The 15,467-nt window shown below is 37.6% G+C and overlaps 3 protein-coding genes across 3 annotated transcripts; 2 read left to right on the top strand and 1 right to left on the bottom strand.

Moving 5' to 3' along the window:
- Window positions 1-972: 972 nt before the first annotated feature.
- Window positions 973-3,980, bottom strand: LOC109705017. The gene is made up of 4 exons (XM_020225780.1): window positions 3,873-3,980; window positions 1,859-2,151; window positions 1,314-1,751; window positions 973-1,189 (listed from the first exon to the last, which is right to left on the bottom strand). Exons 1-3 carry the CDS (start codon window positions 3,978-3,980, stop codon window positions 1,619-1,621), a joined length of 534 nt encoding a protein of 177 aa, XP_020081369.1. The 3' UTR covers window positions 973-1,189; window positions 1,314-1,618.
- Window positions 3,981-4,707: 727 nt separating this feature from the next.
- LOC109705015 (stromal processing peptidase, chloroplastic-like) lies at window positions 4,708-8,893 on the top strand. The gene is made up of 8 exons (XM_020225779.1): window positions 4,708-4,746; window positions 5,355-5,600; window positions 5,697-5,777; window positions 6,845-6,946; window positions 7,095-7,245; window positions 7,734-7,849; window positions 8,066-8,137; window positions 8,599-8,893. The coding sequence occupies exons 1-6, from the start codon at window positions 4,708-4,710 to the stop codon at window positions 7,811-7,813; spliced, it is 699 nt and encodes a 232-aa protein (XP_020081368.1). The 3' UTR covers window positions 7,814-7,849; window positions 8,066-8,137; window positions 8,599-8,893.
- Window positions 8,894-12,019: 3,126 nt separating this feature from the next.
- LOC109705014 (aldehyde oxidase GLOX-like) lies at window positions 12,020-12,824 on the top strand. Its single transcript, XM_020225778.1, has one exon. It carries the CDS (start codon window positions 12,020-12,022, stop codon window positions 12,785-12,787), a length of 768 nt encoding a protein of 255 aa, XP_020081367.1. The 3' UTR covers window positions 12,788-12,824.
- The last annotated feature ends 2,643 nt before the right edge of the window (window positions 12,825-15,467 follow it).

Below are 15,467 nucleotides of genomic sequence, written 5' to 3'. Positions count from 1 at the left end.
AAAAAAAAAATGGTAACGATTTTCCGAAACTCTGTTTAAAAAGGCTTTTAAAATCGGCCCGGGGCGTACAAGCTGCCACGCACAGAGGAAGCAATTTGGGCCTATCATGAGACATTAGGCCTAGTTTAGTAGCAAAGGCGGTGTTCGAATCATGCAATATAATGATATAATAATAGCAACAGCTGTAATAAACTTGATGAGTCACTCGCGGTCTTCACATGTTTCAAATCAAAATATATGCTGAGATTCCTCTAATTCTAAAAACAAGTAACTTTCCGATTTATGTTGGGTGGTCACCTATCTTTAAATAGGTAAAAACAATATCTTAAGAGAAAATGAATTTCAGATTTCAGACCTAGTATGTTTGATTGGGCTCTCTGAATGTGCAAATGATTTAGTAATTGAGTAATGACTATCAGGCATAAATTACTGGTAAGGAAAATATGTTGGAAAATGATTTCAATGAAAAGTGGCTACTTGAAGTCCACAGCTGTGCGTGATTCAAAACGTTCATGCGAAAAATTCATAGCTGTAATAATGTAAATACTATGCTAATTTTCATTATCTTATGTTAGATTTCCCGCAAATGCTGCAAAAACACCACCCCCTGAACTGCGCACACAGGCCCATCGACCCTATGGACAAATGGCAATGGATACTAGAAGATATATAATGAGCCATTTTAAAAAAAAATAACACGTCGTTCGTTTCACCAACATAATGTGGAATAGATGATGAATCAACAGCCAACTCTTAGAGAGGAATAAAATAGAAAGCTTGAAGTCATCATTTAGTCCTAAGTATGCTCATCGATGAATCATGCAACTATGTTAAATGAAATAGAAAGCAGAGTATGTCAATCGCAGGCTGTACCATTACATTCTAAAGCCAGCACAGCAGGTGGAATACTTAACTAATTGTTTGCCTTCTTTTAAGCACCTCTTTTTTAAGTGGCTGGGGTTTGCTTAATACTCCATTATAAGTTCACTGTTAGCCCTTGGAGGAGTTCCAGTCCCTCTTGTAGCAGCTTTCGCCCTCGTAGCAGTACTTGGGGTCGAACTATCGTTGGAGTCGACGCCGAAGACGCGAATGGAGCTATCGAGGTAGGCAGCGACGGCGAGGGAGCCGGAGGGGTGGGCGGCGGCGGCGGCGGCGACGACGCCGAGGGTGTGACCGTGCGAGGGCGGAGCTGTAGATCCAATAATTTAGAAGTTTTATTAACTTTTTACAGAAGTATTAACGGCGATAACGTGGAAGATGAGTTGATATTAATAACACTTAAATTCTAATACGTGACGAAGAGAACTTTTTACTTGAATGATTTTTCATGTTGCTCTTGAGTGTTGGTACTTGAAGGCCGCACCTGCAGCGTCTGCACTGAAAGCTCCATCAGCTGCAGCCTTCTCAGCAACTCGAACAGCACGCCGTCCGACTGCAACATCACACACACAAAAATTCATTCAGGCAATTCATCAAACACCTTCGGGGCAAAGCAATTCGGCATCGAAATCTAGTCGCGGACGTGCTCCCGGCCAGCGCTATGAACGCCCTTGATTCTCAAAACCTCTCCGAGCGTGTGGCTCTCCTCCTCGATCCGAGCGCGCCGGTGCGGAGCTTGTCAGGAAAGTCTGCGATGGAGACCGCGATGGCCTTCCCGATTACCCGGAAGATGTCGGCGTCCGTCGCGGTGCGGAAAAACTTCCGCCAGTAATCCTACGAATCCGCGGGCGACGCCGGCGCCAGCACCGCCGTTGCCGCCGCTATGCCGGATCGGAAGAATAATAAAAACTAATTAAAGATTGGATTTCTGCTTTTTTGCAATCCAAAGAAACGGAGATCTATTGAAAGGTGGCGTTACCTTGGGGTCGAACTGCAAGCCCCAGACCTCGGAGGAGGGGGGGAGGCGTCGAGGGAGGCGATGGAGGCGTTGGAGTCGACGTCGAAGACGCGGACGGAGCTGTCGAGGGAGGAGGCGGCGGCGGCGGCGGCGGCGAGGGAGCCGGAGGGGTGGGCGGCGGCGGCGACAACGCCGAGGACGTGGCCGCGCGAGGGCGGCGCCGTTGCGGCGAGCTCGTCGGGGTGCCAGAGCCTCACGGTCTCGTCGAGTGAGCCCGTGAGGAGGAGCGCGGGGCGGGAGTCGATGGCAGGGACCTACGTCACCGCCCAGATCGACTCGTCATGGGCGTTCTCCACCTATCTGAGCCCCGCAAGCTTCATGGCTGCACGCTACCCCCCACGATCGAGAGAGCTAGGGTTGCGAGGGAGGGGAGAGGTCGAGAGGACGAAGAGGATCGAAGGAAAGGGTCGGTGAGGAGAGGAGATGAGAGATAGAGAGAGCAACCGGGATCGAAACGGAGGCGGTATCGAAGATGCGGGGTAGCAGGGATCGAAGAGGCGGAAGAAGAAGGAGCGGAGGTGGAAGACGAAGTAGAGGAGCGAAGGACCAGGTAAAAATTAAATGGGAAGAAAAAGCAATTAGTTGGGTGGGTCCCACCCATTAATTAATTAACAAATTATTTTAAGATGACAGGACCCACAGAAGTTAATTAATTAACTAATAAACTATCTGACGGGTAGGACCCACAAAAGGTAAATTACGCTAATTTTACCACGTGGACAGGAAGGAACGGGTTTCAATACAGTTATACAGCAGGTAGGTCCCACATGCACTAAATTAAGCTAAATATACTATAACTGACAGGTAGGCCCCACATGCACAAATTAAGCAAAACTTGCCATGTGGATAAAATTAGGGGGATTAATATAGGGTATAGATTTTGATGGAATAGTACTATTCCAATATTTAATTTCAAATTTAATTAAAATTGTGAATTGAATTAAAACTAAATTATATAAATATAATATATTATATATTATAATACATTTTTTTTTATAAAAATAAATTGTACTATATTAATAATATTATTTATANTTTAAATATTATAATAAATTATATTTAAATACCATAATAAATTATTTTTATTAAATTTAAGTTTAAGTAGAAATTTTAAAAAAAAATTATAAATGTATTAATAATAAAAAATTTATAAATTTATTAAAATATTTATTTTTATCAAATTTATAATTTTATTATAATAAATTATTTTTATTAATTGTTCCCACCCTATTCTTATTTAAAAAATTTAAAATATAAATATTTAAATTTAAAATTTAAAATTTAAAATTTTAAAGTTTGAAATTTAAAATTTAAATTTTAATTTAAAATTTTGAAATTTAAAAGTTAAAATTTTAAATTAAAAATATAAATTTAAAATTTAAAAATTTAAATTCAAATATAATGAGAGGGTAATATCATTATTTTTTATTTATAACTACCCACNACTATCATTCTTATTTCATCTTACCTAACCAAACGCTATTTTTCTTATTCTCAGGAATAACCTAATTTTCATCTAAACGCAAAATTGATCTAATCCCCGCTTATATCTCAAATTATACCTATCCCTGGAATAGCCACTTTTTGCTTATCCCCGAACCAAACGATAATTAAAGAGTCATCCTACTGGTACAACCCCACATGGGTTGTACATCCTACACCTTCTAAATCTAATGGCTGAGATTAATTTGGTTTAGAAAAAAAAAAAAAAAGAATGATAAGGTCACTTCCCATTTTTTTCCCCTCACGCTTTCCCTCTGTTTTTTTCTGTGCCCTCGCAGTCCCTCTATTTTTCTCTTTGTTGCTTTGTGCCCTGCGAGCGAGTGTGAGAGAGAGAGTGCGAGCGAGAAAGAGGCGACCTCCACGAGAGAGAGCGAGAGCGAGAGCGAGAGTGAGAGCGAGAGCGAGGGGAACTTCTTTTTTGACTCGTTGTTTCAAAAAGGGGAAGCGCTGGTTTGGGTAGGCTTCAGGTTACTTCCGATGTGATGCTTCTTGCGGAGTTGGCGTTGGCGAGGGAAACTTCGTGTTTGATTCGGTGTCCAAGTCCCCGGATGCGGATGGCGCCTTGATTAGCATCTTGCATTTGGTAAATCTCCCCTCTCTATTTCTCAGTGGATGTGTGTAACTTGGGTTCATGTTGTAGTTATTATAGATTAGTTGATTGTGATGTTGTAAGCATTGGATCGCAGAGAATTAGCGATCTTTGATTAAATTTGATGTTTAATGGAAGTGGTTTCTTTTTTAATAATGTTATACTTTTGAGTGTATATGGTAATGATGAACGTGAGAAGATGGAGGAATTTAAGTGAAAAAGGTAAAATTGGGACACAACCAAATGCTAGAGATCCAATTTAACAATTGAAATGTTCGTGACCAAAGTAAAACTATGCTAAAAGGTCGAGAAACCGTGGTGCAGTTTACTCCTAGGTTGAAAAAAGTTTCGAATTTAAGAGTTTCAGTCCTAATGACAATGACAACTAACTAGTTTACTACTGAAGTATATATAATGAACTTGGCCTTTGTCAGCATTGTTTTACTTACATCTGTTTAGATGCATCCTAAATAAAATATATAAGTGATTTCTCAAACTTGATTTTGCAAATTTATTGCCCTTCCTGTACTGATGCTGAAATATTTTTATCTTGGAACTAGCGAGGCCAATTCACTAGCCAATTCAAATAGGTTGATCAGTTCAATATTCTGTAGAACATGAAAGTCCAACTATTCATTTTTTACGCATAATTGCCTAACAAGTGTGCTCAAGATACTAGCTGTGATTCCTTANTTTTGGTTGGGAAGTTCACTATAAGATGCATGGCTTCTCCACGCTGTCCATTCCGACTAGCACAGTGTGCCATATGGCGTGCTGATGGCATATAACTTTCCTCCCATTGGTTTTGTTTTCTTGTATTAGATCAGCTTTCCTTGTCATAAATCTTACTTGTTGTCTTCCTGAACCTCTATATATAAAACTGTTTGCCATTGAAGATCATTTCTTATTTATCAAGAGCCTATATGTGTGTGTGTGTGCACATGCGCGCGCACTACATACATAAACATACATATGTATGTTTGTATATATATTAGACTAGAATACTCCTGGAAGTAAATAGTGAAGTTTACTTTTCTGCATCGTTTCTAGAAATGGGAAGTTTGTATCGACGATTGGCACCATCAAATGCAATTTAAGCTGGTTGAACTCTTTAGGAATTGAATATTGCTATTTTCGGATATCTTTTGTCTAGTGATCAAGTTGTCTCAAATTCACTTGACATTAGCCATTGAAAATTGTTTATTTTGAGACCACTCGAATGCTAGGGAAATAATATTGGAAAACTGTGAAATTTGTAACCTAAGAAATTCAAGTACCTAGATCAAGTTTAATGGTGCAGATTGTTGAATTGGATAATCTATCACTGGATATGACGAGGAAGTAAACTGTGCCGTTTACTTCTAGAAGTATTCTAGCCTCTCTGTCTCTCTCTCTCTCGCTCTCGCTATATATGCGCACACACAGACACACCCTCACCCACCCACTTGGCCTCTTTTCTCAAGATCGGTTTTGCACGGCTGTATTCGCAGGCTCTTCACAACAGTTAGAGATTCTTTGGGTTTGACATATGATGTATCTTTTGAGCTAAGCCTCTTTGATAGGCTGGAACTTGGTTGGTATGTGATATCTGTAACTTCAACTCCAAGCAAGGTAGATCACCATGCTAACTTCGGATTATTCATATCTTCAGTAGTAGTGCTTTACTTTCTCTTAGTGTTACAATATCAATTGTTATATTTCATCTAGGTTCACAGAGCAGTTGATGCATGCAAAAGTGTTCTTAGAGGTCTTCACAATAACAAGATTGCCCAAAGGGAACTTGAGCGGGTCAGTCATTATCTTGATTTTTTATTCAATTTAATTAAAAAGAAGTCATCAAACAGCTTGCTTTTCTCGGTCATGGAGGTTTTGATTCATTTTATGCGGTTTTGGATGTATGTTCAATGGCATGTTCTTCTTATTAGAACTGGAATAATCATTCTTTGAGGGATCTCATGGTTTGATCCTGAGTGTGTGATTGAGAACATCATAATCATAAAAGGTGGCTGCAGAATGTAGCAAATACAATGCAGTCAGCACATAGTCAAAGGGAGGCACATGTGTTGGTGCATAATCTGGACCATGCAGAAGTATTTACAGACAGGCGTGACAACTCAAAAGGGAAAACACGGATAGAACCTGTTAATAAATAGAAGAAGAAAATCACAAGCTAATTCAAAGACAAATCCATAGTTTTAACTTAACAAAAGTTATACTGTAGTTTTAAAAAGCTGAAGCAAAAGGAAAGTAGGAACCATGAAATACCGTTTGCGAAGTAGATAGTTCAAAGGTATCAATTCATATACCTACCTTTTGTATTTAGATAGCTAATGAGCCGGGTTTCATGCGAAATCACCATAATATCTAGTTGACCCTTGTGAACTGGCCATATGATGGTTTCTTATTATCTACTAGTTTTTAACAATGATTTGTAATGTATATACTACAACTAAATATGTTATATGATCTGCCTGATTGGGTCTCGGAAGGAGTTTTTGGGTAAGCCTATAAAAATTTTTAATTGTAAATATAGGCATTTGAATTTTTTAATTTAAAAATCATTCACCGCATTCACATAACTTATGTTTTTCCTACTTCCGAACTCCGAAAGACGTATATTGTTTTTAAAAGTGGTGAATGATTTACCGATTTTATAAGCACCACAAATAATTTTAATGTTTTGAATCAAGCTATGAATGATTTTTCACATTTTGAAAGCGATTCGTTCACCGCTTAGGTTTAATTTTATAAATGAATTTTCCGAAAGACAACTTTTGTAATTATAATATTTACAAGCCTATTAATTGAAAACATTCGTCTCAGGATGTTAACAACGAATTTCATTAGTACTACAGGCAAAGAGGACCCTGTTGATGAGACATGAGGCCGAATCCAAGTCAAATGCTTATTGGTTAGGGTTGCTGGCTCATTTGCAAGCTCCATCCATTGCAAGAAAGGTACTGTGGAGCAGCCATTTATAAAAAAATATCTAATTTTCTCACAGTCATGTTTTTTTAGAAACAAAGCCAGCATGCACAAACAGATAGTATGTTTTTTTTTTTTTTTTTTGAAGTATCTTGACAATATTATTTTGATGGAACTCAGGGTATTTCGTGCATCAAGGACTTGACTTTGTTGTACGATATTGCTACAGTCGAGGATATATACCTTGCATATGAACATTTGAAAGTAGATGATTCTTCATTGTTTGCTTGTGTTGGGGTTGCTGGAGCTCAGGCCAGTGAAGATAATTCTGGTAAGACTATCATGTATACTGTTTGTTCATTGTTTTAGTTAAAAATCTTTTGGTTCCTCCATTCATTTCCAGTGTTGTGCTTAGAGGCCTAGTCCTGTGCTAAGAGGCCTCCTTTATTTGCTCAGCTGTTAATTCATTGATCATTCCACTGTCAAGCCTTATACATCATTGTTATCATTCTAACTGAGTTTAACATGTTTATCCTTTTCTAATTCATTTCTTGCTGCTTATTTGCTTGTGTGTTTGATACTGCTATGGACAACCAAGTTGGCATCTCAGCAATAAGCTGTCATATGATGCACACTTCCTCCAAATGGATATTGTCATTTCTCTCTGTCTGGTTATTTTTCTTCATTTTGGATGAGTTTCTTCCATTTCTATGGAGTATTGCTTAATATCTTTGGATTATTTCTTAAAATCGATATCTCTGTTATATCTCTCTCTCTCTCTCTCTTTTTTGGCTAATATATATTTTTTGGCATCTTCAGATGATGAACCAGATGTGGGTCATCAGGGGATAACTCCCATTGGCCGGGGTCTATCAACAATGACACGACCCACGACTTGAACTTGATAGCTTTCCGATTCTTCTAACAATTTTGAGGTACATTAAATATGCGCATGTGCTTGATTATTATTTTTTTCTTTATTTACCAAAATTCATGTGCAAAAGCATGGAATCACTGATACGGTCTCTCAAAATCTCCCTTCTATGATACTTCATTTGCTTTTTTAATTGGGAGGATTGATTGGAGTCCCTTAAATTACACTAAATACTTAATTCTCTGAGCATAATATTTGGCATGTTCTATACTTGCAGAAATAATGTGTGTTTCAACCGAGGATATACAACTTAGATGTGTAACGTGAAGGAGCGAGATATATAAACCAGGTGATCATTCAAACAAAGTGATATTCATTAGAAAGTTTGAGTTGTCCAAGGCTCTTGCTAGTTTCTTCATCTCGTAAGCAGCCGTCGAACCGTGTGGACAAAAAATCAAACTCTTAGTTTGCAATTACAAAAGAAAATTTCCATATCAAACCAGACAACTTGTTTCTACATCAAAGCAGGCTAAGTGGACAAAAGTGATATGCTGTAATAAGAGTTGCAGCATGGCAATTATGATAGAGAATTCTAGAGGACGTCGTACTTCTATCGTTATGTGTAACTATTATCACATCTTCTCAAATCTATGATTTTTGAAAGTGATGCTACTCTACAATCTCTGGGGAATATGGCATACTATTTTCTGTTTTGTTTTTCTTTTGTCATTTCTATGGAGGTGATCTTCCCCTGCATTGGACCTTTCCATTGGTTCCTATACTAACTATAATTTCACTCGTGCATAACAGGCTAGGGATTAACCGAGTTCCTGAAGACCATTCTGGCAACCCAGCACACAGATGTGGATGAGATATTGAGCGTACAACAGCTCGCTTAGCCATGCAATTGATATTCTTTTTCAATTTGAAAACTCCCAGCATTTATTATTCCACACATTATTTGTATAAACGAGGGAAAATAATGTATTATTGTAACCTTTTTATTTTTTTCACATAATCTTTAAGATGTTATAGCCTGCTTGAAGCCTAGTGTGGAAACTTAATCTCTTCGCAATAGAAAGCAAAGAGTACGTAATCCGCCCAACAAGCTCTAATCAAATAATCGGTTTTAGTGCTGAGCTTATCTGATGAGATACTCAATCATATGTGATTGTCGACTTGGATGCATCTGGTCATCGTAATTTAGTGAATTAGCACCGTTTGTGTAATTTTAGATAGGAATTATTTCTTGTGTGATATGTAGTTTTTTTTCTGATCAAATAATGAGAAAGTAATTGTTTTCCTTACATGGTCGCGTTTGGCTCGCTTGAAGGGCTCGCGAATAAATTGCAATTTGGAGACACAATCAAATCATGCCACGTGTATACATTAACGGAGCCTAAAGAAGAGCATGGTTCTCCTTACTACATTAATGGAGCCTAAAGAAGAGCATGGTTCTCCTTACTACATTAATGGAGCCTAAAGAAGAGCATGGTTCTCCTTGGTGATCACGCTTTCAGAATACAGAAATAAAACTTCCTGGCTTTGACTTTTAAGGCGCATGTTTTCTTCTCTTTATGAAACAAATAAATATGCTATTCTCCTACTCTGATGGTGGGAGTTACTGCCAAGTTGGCCCGGAAGACTAGAAGCCTATAAATAGAAATTGAGTCACTAAGTCACAATTAGATCTTTCTAATTTTGTTTTCTTTGATTATGTGACGGCTAGCATTTGCTCTTCCGTCTTCATTAAGGTTCCATTCAATATACACGTGGCTCTCCATAGGAGTTTTTAAATTTTCATTTATTAGTATGGCCTTCATGAGAGTCAGAATAAAAAACTTAATGTGATACACATATATAGAAGAGCAAATCAGTTCTTTAGAAATAGAATTAGAGATAAAATAATAACTATAGAATATCTCTTTGAAGATGACAACAATTACAATTTATCAATGCCATAACAAATAAAGGATGACAACATTTACAATATATCAATGCCCCATAACAAATAAAGGAGACAATGAAAAAAATATATCAATGCCCCATAACAAATAAAGGAGACAATAAAAAAAATAATAGCCGAAAAGAAGTGAAAGGAAAGAATTTTAGGCCCCGTTTGGTTCGGGGGATAAGTGGGATAACAAAAGTTATTTTCGCTATTCCGCCAAACACATGCAGTAATTTTTTACCAGAATATTTTATTCCAGTCAAATCTTGTTATTCCCGATTATTCCGGAATAGCAAGATATTTACTATTCCATCATTTTAGTAGAATAGTATTATTCTAATATTTAATTTCAAACTTAAGTAAAATTTTAAATTGAATTAAAACTAAATTATATAAACATAATATGTTATATATTGTAATATATTATTTTTATTATATTAATTTTACTATATTAATATAATATCATTATTTTTTATTTATAATTGTCCATCTTAATTCTTATTCCATCCTACCTAAACAAACGCTATTTTTTTTATTCCTAGAAATAACTCAATTTTTATCTAAACACAAAATTGATCTAATCCTCGCTTATATGGGTCCACTCCCGGATGGGCTCCACGGGTGCCACGCGGACCCGTCGGTCCGTTGCTCTCTCTGTTGGGAGAGCAGTCGGATTTTTTCTGATGCACCCGGTGCACTAGTTTTGTTTTAAAATTTTATTTTTTATTTTTTAATTAAAATTTAATAATATATATTATGATATTTTAAAAATATATGTAAAATAATTTAGAATTTAAAAATTTTAAATTTTTTTGCATATATTTTTTAAATATCATAAAATATATATCTATTATATTAAATTAAAATTAAAATTAAATTAAAATTTTAAAAAATAAAAAATAGTGCACCGGATGCATCGAAAAAAACCCGCCGCTCTCCCAAGAGGCAGAGCAGCGAGGACGGTGGCTTGCGTGGCTCGGGTGCCGCCACGCGGTGCCCATCTATAAAATTTTTGACATGGTGTCCATAAAATTTTAACCCGTTTTCTTAGGGCTTTTATCAATAGATGCACCCTTCCTGTCCTGCTGTTGATGGTTCGCCGAGGTCATTATTAGATGCATTAAAGACCCTTGTTATCCTAGTCGTCCCCATTGATTGTTCGCCGACTTCTCTGGGTTTTAGGGTTTACAGTAGTATATATTGGTCCGTTTGTTTTGATGTAAGTGAAGTGTTGAAATTCAAATTTCATCATTTTATTATTTATTTTAATATAAATTAAAAATATAATATAATTCAAGTTATATTAGACCTTCATTTCACCTATTTTCTATTTCTTCCTATAAAATGCCGAACTCGACTTCCGCCACATTCAACATTCTCTAAAAAATTTATTACATCGTAAAACTTAAACTGTACTTCTTTTATAATGAGTTAGAATTATTTTATTTATAATAAATTAAGATTACCTTTAAATAATAAATTTTTTTTTATTATATAATAGATTAAATTGTATAGCGATAAATTTACCACTATATATATTTAGGAGATAATGGGATCCACTTACTTACATTAAAACAAATAACGAAACTCCAAATTACATCAAAACAAATAGAAGAAATAATTAAATTTAACTTTCTATACGAGTTACGTCAAAACAAACAATAAAAAAATAATCATACTTCAGGAAAACTCAAACACCAGAGCACTTAATTTACGTTGGATTTATATATTCATCAATCTACACGCCTTTTAGTGTATTAGTTACAAATTATAGATTTCTCATATGCTGCAGTTATGTATGTCATCAATACCTTTCATTAATGCTATTCTATTTATGTAACGAATTCAGTCATTAATGAATTAATGGTAGTGGAAAATTTTTTAGTTGTTTATTTAAATTTAATTTCCTTCATAAAATTCCTTCCTAATATGTGGAATTAATTCGTTAAAGGAAAGAAGCTGTTTCTTGTCCACATCAATGCTTTATTAGAAATTTAAGAATATCTTTCTGAAAATGACTATAGAATATTAATTCCATAACAAACAACCGAGAAGTAGAGGAGATACATACCCACTGGCCTTACCACCTTGTTGGGTATAAGTATGTGTGCACAACACACATTGCCCACGGAAACACTCTCGCCCAACCTCACAAAACACCCACAACACCTTGTTGGGTATAAGTATGTGTGCACAACACACATTGCCCACGGAAACACTCTCGCCCAACCTCACAAAACACCCACAACAGAAACACCCAACACCAAAATCCCTCCAACAATGCAAACAATTATCTTACTGTTGTTCCTTGTGTGCTTCGCCGGCGCGGATGACATCCCGGATGGCGGCGCGGATGGCATCCTTGATGGCGGGTGCGAGCTGCTTCAAAGAAGCATTGGAGTATCGGCAATGCATATGCAGCTACTGCATACTGATCACGTGATTGTGTTTGATCGTACTGACTTTGGTCGTTCCAATCTCTCCCTCCCGCGCGGCATCTGTCGACATGACCCGACGGAGCGGGTCTTGAAGGTGGACTGTACGGCGCACTCAGCGGAATATGATGTCGTGATGAATTCCTTCCGTCCGCTGATGATCCTGACGGATACGTGGTGCTCCTCTGGTGCCGTCGCTCCAAATGGCACCCTCATCCAAACTGGAGGGTGGAGTGACGGCGAGCAGGCGATCCGGCTATTTACCCCTTGCACGGACACGCGCTGTGATTGGTCCGAGGATGCCCTGGGGCTCTCAAGAAGGCGCTGGTATGCCTCTAACCAGATTCTTCCTGACGGGCGTGTAATCGTAGTTGGCGGAGGATCTCAGTTCAACTACGAGTTACTTTCTAATGGTAATTCAAAAAACTTCTTTTCCCTCCACTTTCTCCAAGAAACCTCTGATCCGGAAGAGAATAATCTCTACCCGTTCGTCCACCTCAATGTTGATGGTAAGCTTTTTATTTTTGCAAACAATCGTGCCATTCTTTTCGATTATGAAAATCAAACGGTTGTACCAGCTCCCATCCGGCCGCGCCTGCTGCAGCACCGTTGATGAGAAGAACCTCACCGTTCGGCAGCAGGAGCATATCTCCCATGACTCTAGAGGCATACCAGCGCCTTCTTGAGAGCCCCAGGGCATCCTCGGACCAATCACAGCGCGTGTCCGTGCAAGGGGTAAATAGCCGGATCGCCTGCTCGCCGTCACTCCACCCTCCAGTTTGGATGAGGGTGCCATTTGGAGCGACGGCACCAGAGGAGCACCACGTATCCGTCAGGATCATCAGCGGACGGAAGGAATTCATCACGACATCATATTCCGCTGAGTGCGCCGTACAGTCCACCTTCAAGACCCGCTCCGTCGGGTCATGTCGACAGATGCCGCGCGGGAGGGAGAGATTGGAACGACCAAAGTCAGTACGATCAAACACAATCACGTGATCAGTATGCAGTAGCTACATATGCATTGCCGATACTCCAATGCTTCTTTGAAGCAGCTCGCACCCGCCATCAAGGATGCCATCCGCGCCGCCATCCGGGATGTCATCCGCGCCGGCGAAGCACACAAGGAACAACAGTAAGATAATTGTTTGCATTGTTGGAGGGATTTTGGTGTTGGGTGTTTCTGTTGTGGGTGTTTTGTGAGGTTGGGTGAGAGTGTTTCCGTGGGCAATGTGTGTTGTGCACACATACTTATACCCAACAAGGTGGTAAGGCCAGTGGGTATGTATCTCCTCTACTTCTCAGTTGTTTGTTATGGAATTAATATTCTATAGTCATTTTCAGAAAGATATTCTTAAATTTCTAATAAAGCATTGATGTGACAAGACACAGCTTCTTTCCTTTAACGAATTAATTCCACATCAATTTAATTAGGAAGGAATTTTATGAAGGAAATTAAATTTAAATAAACAACTAAAAAATTTTCCATTACCATTAATTCATTAATGACTGAATTCGTTACATAAATAGGATAGTATTAATGAAAGGTATTGATGACATACATAACTGCAGCCTATGAGAAATCTATAATTTGTAACTAATACACTAAAAGGCGTGTAGATTGATGAATCTATAAATCCAACGTAAATTAAGAGCTCTGGTGTTTGAGTTTTCCTGAAGTATGATTATTTTTTTATTATTTGTTTTGACGTAACTCGTACAGAAAGTTAAATTTAATTATTTTTTCTATTTGTTTTGATGTAATTTGGAGTTTCGTTATTTGTTTTAATATAAGTAAGTGGATCTCATTATCTCCTAAATATATATTATATAATAAAAAAATTTATTATTTAAAGGTAATGTTAATTTATTATAAATAAAATAATTCTAACTCATTATAAAAGAAGTACAGTTTAAGTTTTACGATCTAATAAATTTTTTAGAGGATGTTGAATGTGGCGGAAAGTCGAGTTCGGCATTTTATAGAAAGAAGTAAAGAATAGGTGAAATGAAGGTCTAATATAACTTGAATTATATTATATTTTTAATTTACATCAAAATAAATAATGAAGTGATGAAATTTGAATTTCAACACTCCACTTACATCAAAACAAACGAACCAATATGTATTACTGTAAATCCTAAAACCCAGAGAAGTCCGCGAACAATCAATGGGAACTAACTAGGGTAACAAGGGTCTTTAATGCAGACCTCGGCGAACCATCAACAGCAGGACAGCAAGGGTGCATCTATTGATAAAAGCCCTAAGACCCATGCATGTACTCTTAAAACGGGTTAAAATTTTATAGATGTCAAAAATTTTATAGATGGGCACCGCGTGGCGGCACCCGAGCCACGCAGGCCACCGTCCCGCTGCTCTGCCTCTTGGGAGAGCAGCGGGTTTTGTTCGATGCATCCGGTGCACTATTTTTTATTTTTTAAATTTTTAATTTAATTTTAATTTTAATTTAATATAATAGATATATATTTTATGATATTTAAAAAATATATGCAAAAAAATTTAAAATTTTTAAATTCTAAATTATTTTACATATATTTTTAAAATATCATAATATATATTATTAAATTTTAATTAAAAAATAAAAAAATAAAATTTTAAAACAAAACTAGTGCACTGGGTGCATAAAAAAAAATCCGACTGCTCTCCCAACAGGGAGAGCAACGGGACCGATGGGTCCGCGTGACATGGGTCATGCGTCTCACATCTCTGTTCATATTTGGGCTTGGGTTCACGGCCATTCTTTCTTTGATAAAACAACTGTTTAGGCCGATAGCCTATGTTAACAAAAAAATTGAAGCCCGGTCAACATAACTTGGGCCAAATTCCGAAGATGGAGTTGGTGTTTATTATACTGCAAAATCACCCAACATGTAAGTTTATAATTGGATCGGGCTTGTGTTCGCAACCTATTAACCTATTGAATCCTGGATTTCACACCTTACCGAACCAATTTGTCCCACGGCCTATGAATCTACTATTTACAGCCCTGTGGGCATTGGGAGGAAGAAAACCTAAGGAAGGGGCCCGGTGTCTTCAGAGTCATGGGTGGGGCTTACACCTGCAACTTTCTCTTTTATTAGGCCTCTGGGCTACGCTTAAGAGAACCCAATCCCTTTTTTTCGGCCGCAATGAGGAGAATCACATGACTCTTCAGTCTATTTAGCTCATATCTGGATTCTGGACCAAAGTTTGGTCAAGCTAATTCGGCCCTGATTTCTGTGGACCAAAATAGTGTTATCACTCATGCAGCAGATGAACCCAATATGTAAGT

This window comes from Ananas comosus, unplaced genomic scaffold (assembly GCF_001540865.1).
Source record: "Ananas comosus cultivar F153 unplaced genomic scaffold, ASM154086v1, whole genome shotgun sequence".
Taxonomy (NCBI): Eukaryota; Viridiplantae; Streptophyta; class Magnoliopsida; order Poales; family Bromeliaceae; genus Ananas; species Ananas comosus.
This window is presented reverse-complemented; position numbering and strand designations above follow the sequence as displayed.